Source organism: Convolutriloba macropyga, chromosome 2 (assembly GCF_964194025.1).
Source record: "Convolutriloba macropyga chromosome 2, txConMacr16.3, whole genome shotgun sequence".
NCBI classification, from domain to species: domain Eukaryota; kingdom Metazoa; phylum Xenacoelomorpha; order Acoela; family Convolutidae; genus Convolutriloba; species Convolutriloba macropyga.
In genome coordinates this window covers 39,921,836-39,941,557 of record NC_134469.1, presented here as the reverse complement: position 1 = coordinate 39,941,557, position 19,722 = coordinate 39,921,836, and the positions used below count along the sequence as shown (strand labels likewise).

The following is a 19,722-nucleotide window of genomic DNA, read 5'->3' as shown; positions in this document are numbered from 1 at the left end:
GGTCAGGGGTAATTCCACAAACTTATTTACATGATCGAGCTTACTACCCAAAATCTTTTCATAGGTCAACCCACGGTCTTTTCATACCTTTATTACGGTCGACCAAGTCTTTTCGTACCCAAAATCAGTCGAACACGGTCTTTTCATACGATATGGCGTTCGACTCCGATAACTTTTTCCCAACTTAATATTCAACCCTTCTGCCCAGAAAACCAGATGCAGAAGATTTTTACAAAATTAAACTCTATAGCATCGCAACAAAAGCAATGCAACCTAAGAGAAATAGCTGGGGATTGCCAAATGTTCTAATATTATTTGAGCCTATAACGATCATAATCCCAGTTTCGTTGATCAACTTTCACCAGTCAGAATAAATATTTCCCGTTATTCGGCTAAAAAAAACAATTATGACAGTTTATACCAATTCTTTCAAGCGTTGAAAAAGTTCCAAATTTAGCAGCAATTTTTTCTCGCAAAACGCATATTTAATACTGATTAACGATGTTCTTTTCATACCCAAACTACGGTCGACCCAAAGTCTGTTCATACCCAAAACATGGTTGGCGCAAACTCTTTTCATAAGTCAAATCACAGTCATTTCGTATCTAGCCTGGTCGACACAAAGTCTTTTCACAGGTTTTTTTAACTACATAGATGATGCATTTTGGAGGGTTCACGGGTGCTTTAATCAAATGACCACCACAAGGCCTAAAAAGATGCATTTGCTGGTACCGTTAACGCTACAGATTTTGGTCAACGCATTATCGACCACGACACATATCTGTTGAACCGATATCAACCCATGACCAATACTGGTCAGTGTATGGTCAAATCCGACCAATATTTGGTCAACCCATGGCTCCTACCTACCACTAAGGCCGACCAAAAGTCTTTTCATATTCAACATTTGTCAAGCGCCTTCTTTTGATAACAGACATCCTTCAACCACGTCTTTTCACACCCAATATGATGATATGCCGACCCGTCCTTTCATATGCCGACCTCTCGACCAGGGAGTTATTTCAAGAGCTAAGACTTATTTAATATAGCGTTCAAAATACCGCGTTCAAAAAATGAGTGTGACTAGAACTCTGATACAGTACTGATCCAAGCAATTTGGTCAGGTCAGTAGTGAATATGACTTGACCTTTTAGTTCGGATTACTTCTGTTCCTTCATATTCATTATAAGCTCCCACCGGTACCGAAATAAATCTACTAAAAACAGGTATACAAGTGGGTAAATTTAATCCAAATTTCGGTGCCGTTAGACGTCTGTATTTTAGAAACAGAAACGGACCTGAGCAGTCTTTGTGGCTTCCACTAGGTGAGAAGTATCCAATATTGCAAGAACAGTTGTAAGTGCCTTCTAAATCAGTGCAGCTAGAATTATCACCGCAGATATCAGGGTCATCGTCGCATTCATCCACATCTGTGAATGTGAACAAACAAATTGGCACGCTTCTTTGCAACTATTTCAACTCTGTTTGAAAACATTTATTAAGTTGCTATGCAAGGACGACTGCAATTCAAGCATAAGTGTGGAATCAAATTATGCTCATTTTGTGTCCTAATTGGATTGTAATTGGATGTGATGATTTGAAATGTTGTCCAATACTATCCAATTGAATTAACTATTCTAATATAATACGAATTTCTAAAGAGCTGGGATATTTTCTAATTAAGCCCTGCTTACCATTTTAGTGGGTTCATATTACTAGCTACATGTGCAGAATTGTAATATCCTACCACAAGATACATAATGGAGATAATTATACCATTTAAAGTTGGGGGTTACGATGGGAAAGCCCAATTTTATTACTTGTGCAGTTGATGCCATTTTCGTGCACACTTTCAAAACCAGCTACACAGGTGCACTCGTAGGACCCGTCAACGTCAGAGCACAACGAGTTAGCCCCACATATGCTCTCATCCAACGAACACTCGTCAATATCTGCAATTATCAAATTGTAAATTGATGTACAAACACTGTCTCGTAATTTCGAGGAGACCCCAGGTCGAGGTTTATATCAAACAATTATGTCGGAAAGGAGCTGACGGCAGCCGAAAGAAATTCAGCGGGTAAATCTCAAAAGACAAACACACTAACTTCGGACGAATTGCTCTCAGACGACTGTCGAGGAAAACAATTTGGAAGGAGACATAGTCTAGATAAACTTTATGGAGCAAAAATTTCTCACTAGGGAAGGGTTCAAACACTCCACCTCACTGATTTGCTCCCTGACTGTCACCATTAAGCTACATGGGCTATGAACGGTCAGCTCTCAGAATGGCTTTTATTTTTTAGCAAAGATTCAATTTCTGAACGTGCGCAATTCGAATCATTCAAAGAAATCAAAAAGTCAAGCGTGAAAAAAACTTTTTCTATACAGTCGGGTTTTTGGCAACATTTCAATCGATTGCTCTTTGAACACTATATACATTTACAAGGTTTTTGCATGCTCAAAAACCTCTTTATGTTAAGATTATTTCAAAGAACGGTTTGTGTAAATCCGATGTATGTATATTTCTGCATTGAGGATTAAAAAATTTCTTCCATAAAAGAAGCTGTGCAAAATCCGACGTTTTACAGAAAGTTTTACAATTTAAAAGAAAGACTCCTTAAATCAAAAGTAATGTAACATAAGTACTCTCGCACTAGGTTAAAGGCATACTTCATTGACTTTATATCAATTACAGTTATTATTTTTTATGATAATTGAAAATTGGCAAATAATTACCGGTGCAGTCTTCGTGAGTTCCCAATTCCGACTCAAATCCAATGAGACACTCACAAGTGTATGAGCCAAACCTGTTTGTACAGTTAGAGGAGTCTCCACATGTGTCAACTGCACACTCGTCAAAATCTAAAACGGAACCCAGGTCCCTGTCCAGGTCTGAGACATAGGTGACCTCGGATCAGACCATCTTCGAGGGCTCAGTTGAGCATTGCAGCGCTTGATTTGTTTGGAAAAATTTTCAAGCTACGAAATCTGGACAATGGTCTGAAACTTGTCTGATCAGAAGTATCCTTGGTTTGAGATGGTTTGATCAGAGGCGGATTCGAGCGCAGCTTATGGAATAATTTTTTGTCAAGACCATGCCCCAATCTTTATGTGCTCCAAGCACGTTACGCGTTTTCGTAACGCCTTTAAAACATTATGTATACGGACAGCCCAGGACAAACAAGATGCTTGCAATCACAATTCTGCGAGTTCTTGGCTAGATTTTTGTGTGCTCATGCAATTTAAAGTTCAGACTTCGGGGCGCTGATAACTAGATTTTGCTGTAATACAGTTTTCGTACGTCATAAAGTATGAGAAATGGTGATATATGTATAGGTCTTCTTTTCGTGCACGTATTCATGCTTTGAAGGTCAAAACATTTTCATATATTAATTAAATAATTTTTTTTACGAATATCTCAAAACCTAACTCTAGGGTACCAAATTTGTGTTTTTCACTGGCAATTATGTTGATTATACGCCACCTTATCACACTAACGAACTAAAATTTTCGATAATACGTCAAAAAATTGAAAAAATGTTTTAAATATAGCTCTCTACAAAAGTTATGCAATCAGAGTAACTTGGTATACGCTTATTTTGCTATGTGCAACGAATTTAGATCCCTGTTTGATTACTGATTTCTAATGCTTTGTTTGAGACTTGACTATTGACTTGATTATTGACTTCTAATACGTGGAAAATCACAAACAAATAGAGTTAAATTACAGAAATACAACAGATATAAACTTTGGAAAAATAAACTTTGGAGATTGTACGAAACATTAAACGAATGCATAAACATGTCCAAATTTATTGTTTAGAGCCTCAAGCACGTTCATAAATGTACTTTTACGCTACCATGACCAGAAATTTGCGCAACTTTGTCGAAATGTCATTCTTCACAAAAAAACCAGCCGTTATTGCGTTTACGAGCTGACTTTCGTTGATAAGGGGCAAATAATTGTTCCCACCCCACTTGTGGGGGGAGGAACTATATACTCATGGTTTTTTTTGTTCAGTCAATTTTTGCCGATCGATATATTCATCGTAGAGAAATGTGAGTGATATCATAAAGCGCGTCCCGCGTAGAGTTCGGAATCAAAAAGATTTTTTGAATCTGGTGTTTTTTGAGGAGTTATCGAGGTTAAAAGCTTTGCGTGAACACGTGGTGTTTGGCATGATTTTGTTCACTTTTTTGTTCAAATTAAGAATTTTTTCTGAAAAAAATATCAATTCAAAATTACATTTTCTGCTACAGATGGAACAGTCTTGTGATTCTAACAGACGAAATGCCATAAAAGGGCTAGTTTTCGTCTCATAGGGATGTTTACTATAAAAAAATTTGATTTTTATTTGAGAGCTGATTTTTTAAAAACCTTTTCATGTTTTTCTATTGTTTTCTTTTTCAATTCACTTGGAGACAAGTCACTTTTAAAATCCAGCTTGTGTTCATGGCAAACCTCATTTACAGTCAAATAATGCCTAATAAACAAATAATTCGTTTTTAAGGAATCGCCCATTTTTTTATGGCTCCCATTCTGAGTTTTAGTAATTTTTTTTAAAATTTTGATATACTTTTTGAGATTTAAATAAAATTTTGTAGCCCTATGACATAAATTCGATGACCAGAATTGCGATAGGCTTCTTAAAGAGCATTAAGCGAACCTATGTAGTAATTTGAGGGGACAGCCTATGTAGTAAAAAATAATTTTTCCAAAGAAAATTTTTCAACGAAATTTTGATTTACTTTTTGAAAATTTACTAAATTTTCGGAGTCCTATGGTATAAACTCGGTAACTAAAAGTTCAAAAAGCTACCTGATGAATATCAAGTGAACCTATATTGTGCTTTCAGTGGACAGCTAATGGCTGTTAAGAATTAAAAAAAAAATTGAAAAAACTTTTTGAACAATAATCGATAAATTTATTTGTGTGAACGGATGGCCAGTCTCAGTAAAGACAAACCCCCTTCCGTTTTACTACAGCCACAATTTTGCGGTTAAATGTTTTATCTTCTAACTTTTGGCTCCTTGACTTCGATGCCACAAGTTTTCAAAATTTTTAAAAGAATTTTTGGCTAATTTTTTCGTAAATTTGTTTCTTTTTGAAATCTTATCACAATGTCCTAATATTGATAGTTAAAATTGGCTAAAAGTAGCCGTTCATTGACTTATAAAGAAAGTTTTCAGAGAAAGCTTATAATTTAAATGGCTTCGACAATTTCTCGCACTTTTCTACTGAATTTTTGTTTTTGCCTGTATTTGTTGTTGTGTTCATAGTCAACGGACATTTTGCCATGTCGTCTTGATGAATTAAAGTTGTCATTGCTGTCTTTGCATTGAGCATTGGGGCATAATTAATTTTTTTCATAATTTTGGATTCTCTTGAAATCTTACCATATTATCTTATTATTTACAGTTCCCATTGGAATAGAAAAGACTTGCCACAGATCATAACTCAAATTTGCAGAGAAAATGATATGGTTTTAATGGCTTCGACACTGTCTTCTCACTTTTTTCTACTGGTTTTTTGGTTTTTGCCTGCATTTGTTGTCGTTTCCATAGCCTTACGACATATTGTTATGAATTATTTTTGATTTAGGAATGACAGAAATTATTGCCTTCTCAAGGAAGCGTAACTTATTTTAACGTATTTAATATTTTCCGTTGAAAGCTATTGAATTTAATGCTTTTATACTACGGATTTTCTCAAAAATTTCGTGGTTTTAATATATTTGTTCTTATTTGTTGGTTCTTTGAAGTCATATTGATACAAAAAACAATTCTATTTTTGCTGAAAAATTATTTGAACATGATGAATGAATAGTTAATTTTTTAATGGCTTCGACACTTTTCTCTCTCAATTTTTTCAATTTGCTGTTTTTGGTTGTTTTATATTCTTTATGTAGTCGTAAAGAGCTTAGAGGTCTCATAAGCCTCTGCTTGAGTGTTGAATGAATGAAGTTACTCAATACAGCAAATTTACAGCTTATAGCTTCAGATTTACAGCAAATAGTCTAAAATTTTATGATATTTTTATTTTCAAACGTTTTTTAAACTTAGTTTTTGCTGTTATATTTGTCAACTTGTATCTAATTCTCATCATCGGGAGGCCCCATCCACTTCCCCGTAGTTCGAATATTAAAGTTGCTATTTATATTACGTCGTAACTGATGCTTTTTGTTGCACAATATGCATCTTCATAAATGTTTTGTTAGTGGTGAATATCTGTCTTCCTTTTTCTCTTCTTTAAGCTCGTTCGCGTAATAACAGATCCCAATTATTTTCAAATGAGGCCCAAGTGAACATGCTTATTCGTTCAGTATAGCTTTAACTCAAATACTTTAATTAACAATTGAAATAAAAGCATTATATTCAGATAACAGCGAAAGGTTTTAATGGCTTCAATAATGTTTTCGCGATTTGTTTGAAATTTTTTCAATTTTTCTTCATCTTCAGTCCGTTTCTGTGGCTTAGTTTAACCAAAGGCAGATTTTATTGGCTTTGTAATGATTTTTTGTAAATTTATTAATATTTGTGTTGAAACCTAATGGTTTCTAGGACGTTTGTAAATACTTGGTTTAAAAAATTTTAGTTGATTTTTGAATTTTGCATGATTATTGCTTTTTTGTCAACTTGTTAATTAGTCTCACTAATATAAAGGCCCATATGCTTTGTAGTAACAAAAAAATAAACTTGTGTAGTTAAGTCTTCTTCTGATTGTATTTTGACATTGTTACTAGGCGCTTTTAAAATTAGATGTTTTAGTTTTGCCGTAAAATAAGTTTTTTTCATTTTGCTTATTTTGTTGTTTATTTTTTTTCTCCCGTAGTCTTATTAGGGGTGGCAGATCTCGTGAGTGCTGTACTGAACAATGGCATTATTTAAATAATTTAGTAATCTGTGTAACTTTCTTTTAAACTATAAGATCTATTTTTGATTATATCTTCATTTGGTTGACAGTTTTGTCTGAAATGTTCATGAGCGCGGGTCGGAACACCATGTGCGAACGCACATTAACGAGCCTCCTTGTTATCATTTATGTCCAAATTTTAATTCATAATAATTATAGCTCAAGCGAAGACACTCTCTTACGTCAAATGTTCATTTTGACAAAAATTTTAGACTGGCAGACGGTTTCGGACTAGAAATGATAGAAAAGAAAGCAGTACTACTAAATAATTGGAAAGTAAAGTTCAGTTATCTTTACAAACGAATTTTATATTGGTCCAAAACTAAGTTTAAACTTGTGACAAATTCATGCTAGAACAGTTTGCATTACAGTCTAGCGCCCCTACCAAATGGAACTTGAACTAAATTAACACAAATTTACCTTATTTTGTGGAATATGGCGATAAATTTTGTCACCATTTGGGAAATTTCACAAGCTTTTCACATTATGAACATTTTCCATAATAATTCATAAATACAAATAGTCTGCTCGCCCCTCCCTTTTCAATAAATTGTTCGCCCGCCAGCAACAGGACATGAACAACGGACTGCAAAGTGTTTGAGATCTAAATAAATTTTCAAAAAACATAATGTTTTGTTAGAAATTGAGTTTAAACAGCTGAGAGGGAAAAGTGAAACAGGTTAATGATCACGTTTCATACAGAGGGATTTATCCAAAAGTAATAATTGCTGATCGCTTTTCACATAGAGGGATTTTTCAAAAACAAACAATTACTGATCACTTTTTATACAAAGGGATTTTTGAGAAACTAATTGAACAATTAATCATTATTCGCCAAATGAACGCCCACTATAATTTAGGCTATAATGATTTAGTTCGCCAACTTTACAAGTCTAATTTTGAGTTGGCTCCGAAAATTATTAAAAGTTTTATAACAGTTCTATTTAAACATTGTAAGTGAAACTTTTATAATTCTAACTCACATAAAAAGTTTAAATTACAATATAGAAATTCTATGTTCAAATTATTTGCGTTTGGTTGTTCTCTTAAAAAATGTATATTAGATTCTCAAACGTATCAAATAGAAAAACTCAATTCCTAATATTGTTTGTGTAACTCTGCACTATGCAGTTTGAATATTCTGGCACAAGCGTCTTTTAGCATCTTTGTAGTCGGATTAGTAACTACTTAAGCGAACATTAATTACTTGCTCATTTGTGGACCCTATGAGACGTGGCATGTGGAAATTGAAAACGGCAAATTGTGTAATATCGTAGTTTTAGAGTGCAGAATCTGAGGAAAAAATATTTTCACCAATATCGACAAAATGGTCAAATTGTCCATTTATGTTAAAATCGGTGACAAAAAATTAAAGCATTTTCCAACCAAATCTTTCATAAACCTATTTCACATTTTAAGTCAATTTTACATGTTCTAAGATACGTTTTGTAGAAAGCGATGGGTGAAATGGACCGGATGGTCCATCCCAATTTTGTAGGGGCGCTAGGCTGCAATGTTGCAATATACATTTTCGATTTTCTACGGTGTCCTTTTTAGGCGAATACTTGTCGTACAAAAGAAGTTTAATATCTTATAACAACTCATTAGTTCAGGAGACAAGGAATTCTAGTCTTTTGTAGGTAGCATCAAAAACTAATTTCAAAGACAGAACTATTTTCAAAGCTTTCTGTTCAAGTATTTTTTATACTATAAGTTAAAATTACAATAATATATCAATGCGAACTGATGATAACAGTTGGTTACAATCTTGAAATTGAGAGTTGCAACTCTAAACAGTTAGCTGTCCAAAACTTTTCACAAATTTAAGACTATTCAGATTTTTCTTTAAAAAAAACAAAAAGAAGCATATCAAACCTTGGCAGTCGTTGTGGTCATTGTTAGGAGAGAAGAAGCCTTGCCAACACATGCAAGAGTAAGAGCCAAGATTGTCAGTGCATGTTGAGTTAGGTCCACATATAGTTGCATTTTCAGCACATTCGTCAATGTCTGAAAAATCTCTCTGTTCTAATTTTACAAGCTTGTTGGTTGTTCTCTACACAAAATTACAATGAATGGAGAGCCGGATCTTGATCTTTCAAAACTTATGACAACTGAGCGTGATCATGTTCTGTTGGAAATTAGTGGGAATCTTGATAAGATCGTTGTAAATTTACCTATTTCTTGAAACACATGGAAGTATCTTGCAAATTTTTGCAAATCTTTGACATTTTCTGAATCATTACAGTATACCCTGATATATTTCCAGTTTCGTTTCACTAGGAACGTACTGAGCGGTAAACAACTGTAAAAGCTTTTGGGCAAACCAAAACCAACTTGAGCAGTCCGTTTGGGATCCGGATGAAGAGTTGAATCCAAGATTGCAATGGCAACTGAATGTGGCAGGCAGGTTGGTACATGTCGAATTATATCCACACACTGCTGTGGAGTTGTTGCACTCGTTGATGTCTACAAACGAACAGACCAAGTTGTCGCTAAAATCACTATTTTAGTCATCGCGGTTTTAGTTAGCACTATTTTAGTTATCACTATTATCAGTTTTTGAGTAATCACTGTTGGTGTTGCTGCTAAAGTTATTCATGAAGTCATTGTACTGAAAATGGGAACTTTTATCCCAAAAACAAAAAAGGGAAATTCTGTCCCGAAATGAAGAAGGGATGTTTTATCCCACTTTTTAAATGGGGAATAAACCCCCATAATACCGCCTATAAATAGGAGGCACAATTAGTTGTAGTTCAGTTCCTCAGTTGTTCAGTTCTTATAGTTGTTATTAAACAGTTGTTCAACAGTTGTCAAACAATTCTCGTTTTAGTTACCAACAGTTGTTGTTAGCTAATTTCACATATGATATCAATTCTACTTAAATCTTTATTTATATTGTACCTCCCAAACTGTTTTTTTTTTTAAAAAAAATTGAAATTCCATTCCTTTTATCTTTAGAACATCAAAGCTCTTTGTATACTCCCATTTAGGCGGCGAGTATAAATTGGTGCGACCAGTGAGGCTCACTCAAGGTTAGTAAATTCTATGTTCTAAAGACTGTAACTTTAATCTTTAGCTTAAATAAAATCTGTTGCGAGGCAAACACTTAGGAAAATATTCCAAGTTGTCTCATTTCTATGTTCTGACTTAGAACAATCGAACTCAATTCTATGTTAAACTTGTATCAGCTGTTTCTAAAAATTTCTATCTTTCGTCGGTTATCTGACTTCAACAAAAGACTTAGAAAAATTTCTAAGTTCTCAAATAAAAAAAATTGTACCCAGAGGACGTAATTCTTAGACTATCTAAAGTCGTCTCTGGTTCTTACAAAAATACTTAACTTATCTTAGATAAAATAAAAACTTGGCAACGTCCAAACATTTAAAATAAAAATGGCTGATGCTCCTATTTCTCTGAGTAATGTATCTTTAACTACATTTTCAGGTAACGATCCAAGTCAGAGTGCTCTTGACTTTTGGAATTCTGTTGATCAAAAAGTAAAATTTTCGTTAGGAGTTGTTCCTAGTGATCCTGATAAGAAAAAGAGTTATGAAAATAGACAGAGATCACTATTTGAGTCCCTTTTAACCAATACGGCCTTGGAATCGTTTAATACTGTCGATGAAGCTAATGTCTTAAATGATATTAAAGACGACTTTCTTGATAGATTTACTGACGGTCGTGATAAATTAAAGCAAAGATTAGAAGTAGAAAATGCTTCTAGACAAGAAGGTGAATTAATGATAAAGGTTGGCCAGAAGATTTAACAAATGTAGCCAATGCTTATCGAGCGCAAGAAGCAGTAATACAATCTAGACAGAGAGAACAAAAATATATTGATTTTGCTGTAAGGGGACTACACCCCCCATCACTAAAGCGAAAAGCCCATGAACGACGTATCAAGAAACCTAACGAAAGTTGGGATGATTTAAAAGAACATCAAATAACACAAGATTTACCTTGTATAGTTATTAATGAGAAATCGGCTAAACAACCTTTAGACAAAATATCGTCCTTAGAGACTCAAACTAAAGAACTCACAAGCTTAATATAAAGCAACGAAGTTAGTGCTATACAAGGTACAAACAACTTCAATAGAGACCCGAATATAAAGGGCGAGCCAATAATACTAGATTCTGTGAGCATTGTAGGAATTACGGACACTCTATTTCCACTTGTAACAAAAAAAAGTTAGACGACGAAGTGCAAAAGATTAGAAAGGAATTATTAGAGCAAAAAGAGACCATGCCTACATTTAGAAATAACTACAGAGGAGGCGCTTGGAATAACAATCAATACAATAATAGAAATAATAGTTATAACAACCGCGCCCAAAATCCAAATTCCTTCTATAATAAACAGAACAGCTATAAGTACGGCAATAGATTTAACCAGAATAAGAAATACGACCAAAGATTTCCCAAAGAAAAATCATTTCGGCAAATTGAATATGCTGCTAAACAATTCTATGAGCGTGAAAACAGCCAATTCAATAGAAACCAGGCACATAGTAATATAAGGCCTACTTTACAACAAGTCAAAAAGTGTTATAATGCACAAGAAGAAAACAATGTCCGATGGATTCAACAAAAAGAAAACAATGTTGCCTATTGTGACGCTATCTCAGATTTATTTCCTTTAAACTAATACGGTCTCCGAAAAAAAAGAATAGCACATCAAATCCGAAAGCCCGAATTTTTTTGAACTTATATCACTTTGCTACCGGCGACAATAAAAAACATAGTGGCTTAGAAATCGAATTCATGATAGATCCAGGATCAACATGCACTATAATAAATTATCCAACATTTATTGAGCTTAATCAATTGGGGCAACAAATAAACATTCAGACTTCAGGCACCAAAACAAGAACGTGTAACGGTTCTGAAATACGAATGATAGGTTACACTATTCTAACCTCATACTTTGATACAGACGGAAAATATAAAGCAAATCATAGAGTATGGGTTACTGAGGAGAAAACTTCTATTTTACTAGGAGAAGATTTTTGTCATAACTTTCTTAAAGCACTATACTTTGATATTCCGGCAGTAGAACTGAAAACTAGCGATAAAGGAGTTCTTAGTTATGGCTCACTAAATAATGAAAAGGAATATCCCCAAGTATCTAAGATGAATGCAGTTATAATACATCAACCTCTATACACTCCACCTAAGTCTACATTTCTCTAAAAGCATAAATGTAGCGAGCAAGATATCTTCCCGGAAGGCACTTCTTTTGCACTAATAGGACTACAGTAAAAACCGAGTTGTGCTTTATAAATACTATTTGTACTAAGAAAGAAAAGCAAATTCCCTTACTCATTGAAAATCACAAAAATCATCTAGTTACACTAAATAAAGAGATAATTGGATTTACTATATGTGATGTTACAAACGCACAAAAATACAGTATTCGCGACTGTAACGAATTTACTTACTCAGTTATCAATAGATGCGAAGAGCTTGATAGTTGTTTTATGTTAAATACAACTACAAACACTATATCCGAATCAACTGACCAAACTGTTGAATGCATTAGGTATGTTAATTTTTACGAGCATTCAATATTCGACGCCCATATGCCTATTATTCACACTATCTCTAGAGACTTAGTATTAGACAAAGGCTTTACTGCCTCTCTCATTAAAAGATGCCCCAATTTAAAAAGAAATATCCTACAATACTTTAAAAATGTTGGATCGGAGAATGAGGCAAACCACGAACTAATACATTTTCAAGATGAGTCTAGTCAGCAAATGAAATACAGCCTTGTAATGAAGGAATATTATAACTCTCCCCCATACGAAGCAAGCAAAACTTGTTCAGTATTTTGCGAACTACAAAAGACACTTATGCTTGACGGCAATAGATGTGTTGCTTTGCCTAAGATAGCATGTGGCGGCGATCCCAGGTTATGGAAAAGAATAGCTAAAGAATTAGAGGAACACTTCAAGCACTTAGCAATAACGATTTATGTATACATTAGTGGCAAACAATTACAATTATTAAATAATATAGAAAATCGTCCTCTCACTGACGAGCATACCACCGAAATAATGGAGTTATCCGCAGGAGAACTAGTAGAGAAATGTAAAAGCGAGGATGAAATTGCAACTGACTTTTCTAGAGAGGCTGAAAAGATATGCCAACCCAAATCAAAAGAACAATTTCCAATATTCCGCTCAGCTTATCAAGTAAAAAAATTATTAGATAAATTTACTACAAGGTTACATGCTGGACAAAAAAAACTCGTTTTGATAAAACGGAATTCTTACAAAAATTCGATTTTACACAAACTGACTTAACTGAGATCGAATTGTTCCGACTTGCAGATATACTACTTACAGACAACGATGAATATTCACATCATAAATACGACACTGGCCGTACTAAACAACAATTTAATATAGCCCTTATAACGAATGCCGAATTCAAAAAGCAAAGACCTAGTAAAATACCCTTCCATTTAAGGGATAAACTCGAATTACAGATGGACGAATTAATACAAGCAGGGATTATAAGATAGCTAGATGAACATGACGATATGAGTAGCTGGTTCGTTAACCCAATCATAATCCTTCCCAAAAAGGATTACCCCAAAAACTAGTAAAAGATGCTCGCTATCTGAATTCTATTAATGACACTAGTAATTGAAGTGGGCGGTTAGAATCACTACAAGTTCTAATAACCCTAGTAAATGGATCATATTTTACAAGCAGCGATCATTCTTGTGCATATCATCAAGTGCCACTAACCCCCGAGACACAAAAGTTAACAAGATTTATAATAGGAGGAAGACAGTATACTTATCAAGTCGGCTTCTACGGATTAAAACCACTAACAAACTTCTTTAGTAAGTTAATGCGTTATGCATTCGGACCTCTTATAAAAGAAAAGAAAGCTATCACATATATTGACGACACACTACTACAACCTTATACTAAAGAAATGTTCAATAAAATAAAAGAATATCATGCTCTATTAAGAAAGGCTAACTTAAAAGCCGCACCGGATAAAACAATGTCCTTTTTACGCAAAGTAAAATTTCTTTATGACACGTTATATCGGAAAATACACTTTCTCCAGTTATATCGCGTATCGACATTAAAAATTTAAAGACCCGGGAATCAAAGACTGACGTTCTTAGCGTATTAGAGGCGATGGGATTCTACATGCTGACTCGTCTAACTTAGGCACTGGTTGTATACTTATACAACAATTCCTTGATAGGAAGAGAATTGTATCAGCGAACTCTAGAGTAATCGACAAAGCTGAACAGAAAATGTCCCCACAGCGTAGAGAATTATGCGGAATAAAATCCGCACTACAAACGTACGAATTCTATTTAATAGGCTCCCCATTTCCTATATATCTCTTTTGCGATCACAGGCCAATACTATTTTTATGGTCTAGGCGTGGACAACTTTCGCACAGATTTTTCAAAGTATCAAGTCGTCCTAACTCAATTTCAGAACTTGAAAATTATATACACCGAAGGCAAGAACGTAGCATTTCCTGATTTACTGAGTAGACAAGTCCCAATAGAGGAAGCAAAGAAATTTCAGATTGAACATAAAACAATACCTAAAGATATAAATTTCTACACTTCGGATTTAAAGCCAGTCTCGATAAAACGATTTCATCTAACGATTCTTATCCTATACTAGCAGAAGTACAAGGTGGAACAAGAAGAGTAATGAATATATCGGATAATGATTTTAGTATATCTGACGCACCCGAAGGATTTACAGACTCTTGTAATGCTATACATAATGTAGCCGACTATTTCAAAATTGGCAAAAATATAAATCAAATAGTTGGGCTCACAGATAGTAAACAATCGGATAATATATATAGTGAAATACAAGAGGAAGTAAACTATGTAGAATTAGACGACTCAGGATATAATGACGACGAAATTAGTGACGTCTTAGACAATTAAGTCGATCCAACATTGATACATGCACTAGAAAAAGCAAAAGAAATCTACAAAGAGCGTACAAAGAATTATATTATCATAGAGTCGACAGCACTGCATAATGAAAATGTCAAGTCAGATTGCTCTGATTTTCTAACGAAGTTAAATGAATTTGCTAAAAAGGCACAACTAGATATTGATACTATACAACAAGAACAAAGTAAAGACCCTGTATTACACATAGTACGGAAATAGATAGAATCAGGCAACGAACCTGAACACTACTATATGACTCGACAGTGTAAAGCACTAAAAGCTTACAAGAGTATATATAAGTTACTACTACTAGATGAGAGTTAACAACTACTATGTTACAATAAACCTAACGAGAACGGTTCGTTCGAACTAATGATATGTATTCCTATCTCACTTTTTCTTAAGTGTTTCGAGCTAGCGCATAGTAATCCTATGAGTGGCCACCGTGGCGATGCTAGTATTTTAACTAATATATCCAGATTCTTTTACTGGCCTGGAATGTATAACTGGGTTACGATGTTAATCCACGATTGCTTAGATTGTAAAAAAAATAAAAGTAGAAGACACGATCTAAACGAAGCATCCTTACAGCAATGGGGCGAATTGGAGACAACCCCATTCCAAACTATACATATCGACCATAATGGACCTTTTCGGCCTTCTAGTAATGGCAAGAACTACTGTCTTGTAGTTGTAGATTCATTTTCTAGATATGTACAAGTATATGCTGTTAAGTCCGCAAATTTTGACGAGACTATAAAAAATGAAGAAATTTATAACTAGCTTTGGAATTCCTCAGCACATAGTACATGATAACGGAACTGCTTTTATGAGTAATGATTTTGTAAACTGGACTTCAAGAAATCCAAAAGTAGAAATCCAAAATAAGCATCTTACAAACTATCTTAGGCACTTTCTAAACACTACTGGAAACAACTGGGCAAAATTTGTTGACAAATTTGCATTTGCACATAATACAGCAGTGAATTACAGTACTGGTTACCCGCCGTACGAGATTATATTCGGAATATAGCCTCAAATACCTATTTCACTTAGACTAGGATTGCTGCGGGATAACAAGAAGAATTGTATATCTCAATATTGTCAGGATTTGCCGTCACATACATATTGTAAAAATTCGTGTAAAAACGAAAAGGTAGATAGTTTACTACAAAATAGATTATCCAATACTGTACTACAACGTGAGACAGATTTTAAGAATATATATAGTAACACTTATGCTCGTTGTCGTCAAGTTACAAATAAAGCCCATGAATATAGAAATAGATTTAAGCTCGGAAGACCAATCAGCATTGGAAGCAAAGTTCTACTAGAAAATCATTCTAAAAGCTTACTTATATCTAAGAAACTACAATCACTTCGGTCCGTTCCTTACACTGTTACAAAACATATTACTAATACAACGTATGAAATACAGGCAGGCAGACGAGACCCAACAAAAAAGAGTAGTGCATAGAATTCATAAAGTAGAATACTTTCCGAAAGAAAGGGAAATACAACCCTTAATCACTGATTATACTACTGTATACGCAGAACCCGAACAATTCTATGATAACTATAACAGGCATTACATACACAAATTCAACACTACTCAATCTAATAATATGCACTATATGCCTTGGCCAGTATTCAACAATGTTGAAACGCCGCCGCAACCCCCAAATAGTAGACCTACTACTACTGCTTTTACTACTACTACTAATAGATGTAGTAGCGATAACCCTCCGGTTGATTCCGGCATTGACACATTAGGACTCCGAACATTATTTAATACACAAGAACAAGTTACTTCGCCTAGTAAGTCATTTAGACCTCAGCATATATCTACTCCATATCCAAGAGGACCTCTTAGTTATCCACAAACACCTCATCGCCCCAACCATTAGCACATGATATAAGTCCCATTAATTTTCAGAGTATTTCACAAGTAATTACTACACAACCTAAGACCCCACTAGCTAATAAATCAGTAAATGAAAACTTATATCCTACTGAACCTAGAAGGTCAGGCAAACAAGCAGTTGCTGCAAAGTTATTTAAAGATCCTATTCCATGGGATGCTTTAAAAGATAAAAAGAAATAATTTTTTTTAGTACATGCAGTATTCTAATAGAACAAAATGATTTTATTATTACCCAGTGAAATTCTAGCATTTATACATAAAAATTCCAAGTCTGAAAACCAATAAAAAATGAAAACATGAACAGAAAAATGGGATAAATATTCCCAAATAATGAAAACCAATGAAATTGCACAAACTGGTTTAAGGAATGCGAATATCTTCCAAGCCAATAAAAAGGAAGAAATCGCCGCTAAAAATGGGAATATTTGAGACATATTTCTAAAGTGAGATAAAACAGCCCATTTTCCACACTATAAAAAGGAAAGCAAAAACAACAAAAATCTTTCTTCCTTCTTCATCTCTCTGTCATCAACTAAATGCTTATTAGAATCAACGGCAAGTGAGCCAAATTGAAATCCACTTTCTTCCCCGCTAACGATTTAAGCGTTATTCACGCTACTTTTCTCTCTTCTGATCTAACCACAGAAACTTTTCTAGTAAAAGACACATCAAGTTTAATCGCTGTCTTAAAATTCAACTTTGAATATAAAATTCCTTCAATCACTCATACCTTCAGTAACATAATATAATATTAAAATGAGTTCAGAGCAACAAACAATTGAGCTAACCAGCTTTCAGTTCCCGGAGCCCGATCCAGAAGTGTTGGACGAAATAATTGAAGTAAGTAAATTTATAATTCTTCTTTTTTCACTCTTAGCAAATTTCTATCCTTTTAATGTGAGAGTACCTGTAATTGTACCTCTAATAATTTCCACACTACTCTCAATAAATGGAGCGAACGCAGACTCCGAATTTAAGAATACTCTAAAGAAAGTGAAAGTAGGACACTTTGATTGTTCTTAGATGGATTCCAATAAAATGTATTCATTAAACAAAATAGCTCCGTGCGATATCGGAACCGAAAAAATAAAAGTAAGTGAGGCAACTGCTACTATTTTGCAGCGCAATTATAGGACTAAATTAGAAGCCACAATGTGTAAAGCTACACATAGACGCTTAAAGTGGTATTGTGATACTTTTGACGATAGTGGTTTATCCGCTACACAAGCAACTGTTAGCTCAGATTTTAAATTAACCACCGAGCAATGTCTCGAAGCTAAGAACACAGGCTCTGCCACTATTAACACTCACAAAGTTCCATTTACTAAAAATGTAAAGAAACAAACAGTTATAAACAAAGGCGACGTTATAGAAAACATAGTAATGAGTGCACAGAAACAGGGTGGATCTGTCACACTTATGAGACATATATGCAAGATATTAAATTGCTAGTAAATTCAGAAGATGGAACAGTAAATAACCACTATATTATTCACCTGCCTTGTAGCCTAAACAAAAATGGGTGCGATAGTGGATCAACAGATCCTTATGCATATACTTGGGAAAATAGAGAAAATTGTATAATAGAAGAATTACACACAGCCCCAGTAAAAATGATACAAATGGATAGAAAAAATTATATAGTAAGAGAATATGAAACTGAGCCCGAGTCAACAGAAACTGTTATTAGACGTGCGCAACCATTTAAGGGGCCACGAAATACTTTCATTTTTCAGACTTATAATAATCCACAGTCAATTTGTGACTCAAACAAAAAAGTTTATCATACACCTTATAGCTCTTTATATATACATTATGAAGGAGGATTCGATATGGATACAAAAAAGCAAAAAAATTAATTTCAAATGTTGTAAAAAAACCAATTTCAATATAAATGGCACAAACGGCAAGTTTCTTTTAAAACAAACTTTATACAGAAAAGGAGAGCAAAGTAATGATTTGGAATCAGGAATAATTTATGAAGCCAATATGGGACCGAAATTTGATTATTAAGAATATACTAACATAAGAACACTACAGCTTTTAGATTTACAAATGATAAAAACTGATTGTGAGTTAGAACGTGCTATTAAGAGAACAAATCTAGTCTACTCACATAGTAATTCACGTATGGCTGGATTCTTACTAACAAATAATCGCTTAATGTTCTTAGAGACAGATGATAATGTTGGATGGCTATATCATTGCCCGCAGTATTTTTCACCATTACAAATAATTGGCAAAAATTATAATAGAATTCCAATAATGTATCTAAATAAAATACATTTTGTTGATCCAATTAATAGAAAGACTTATACTAGCGCCGAAGAACTATCGTGTGTAGATAAACACGATAATTTATTTCAATTAGATATTGAAGACGATAACTCCTGGGTTGAATTAACACCAGGTATAACTAGAGTCAAAGGACCTTCTATTTTTGAGCCTAATATTGCTCCACAAAGATTAATCAAAAACTAATTCCAAGATAGCGACGAAATATATTTGATTACTGACCAAGAATTAAAAAATTTTTGGTGCGGAATTAAATTCAATAACGAAATGAAAGATGCTGTACAAACCTTCTCGAAAGAACTTGTTGTTTCACATGATAATGTTAAAAGTGAGGATAGAACTTATCTTAATTAATCTAATGAGAACAGTCTACTTAGACTCTTTTATTTCCCCTAACTTCTTTGATAACCGCTACATAGAAATGTAGGTTATACACAATTTATATTAGAGCAATGTGAAATTTATTTTGCCGCTTTTCTTTTCTTGAAATTTATTATCCAAATTGTTGCAAAAATTATAAAAGCCCTACAGATACATAAAATAACTAGAGCTTCTGTTAATTTTGGCAAAGTCATATTATTTGCCACTTACAATATTCTACTCATTTTTATTATGACTTCTATTTTTAAAA

The 19,722-nt window shown here is 33.9% G+C and overlaps 1 protein-coding gene across 1 annotated transcript in view; it reads right to left on the bottom strand.

The window, feature by feature from the left end:
- LOC142334901 (uncharacterized) overlaps positions 1-19,722 on the bottom strand; it is a 235,711-nt gene that overhangs the window by 62,253 nt on the left and 153,736 nt on the right. The window contains exons 25-29 of the mRNA XM_075383229.1: positions 9,251-9,382; positions 8,792-8,923; positions 2,740-2,865; positions 1,821-1,952; positions 1,299-1,430 (exon numbers count right to left, since the gene is read on the bottom strand). Coding sequence (XP_075239344.1) covers positions 1,299-1,430; positions 1,821-1,952; positions 2,740-2,865; positions 8,792-8,923; positions 9,251-9,382 — 654 coding nt within the window. The remainder of the gene's footprint in view (positions 1-1,298; positions 1,431-1,820; positions 1,953-2,739; positions 2,866-8,791; positions 8,924-9,250; positions 9,383-19,722) is intronic.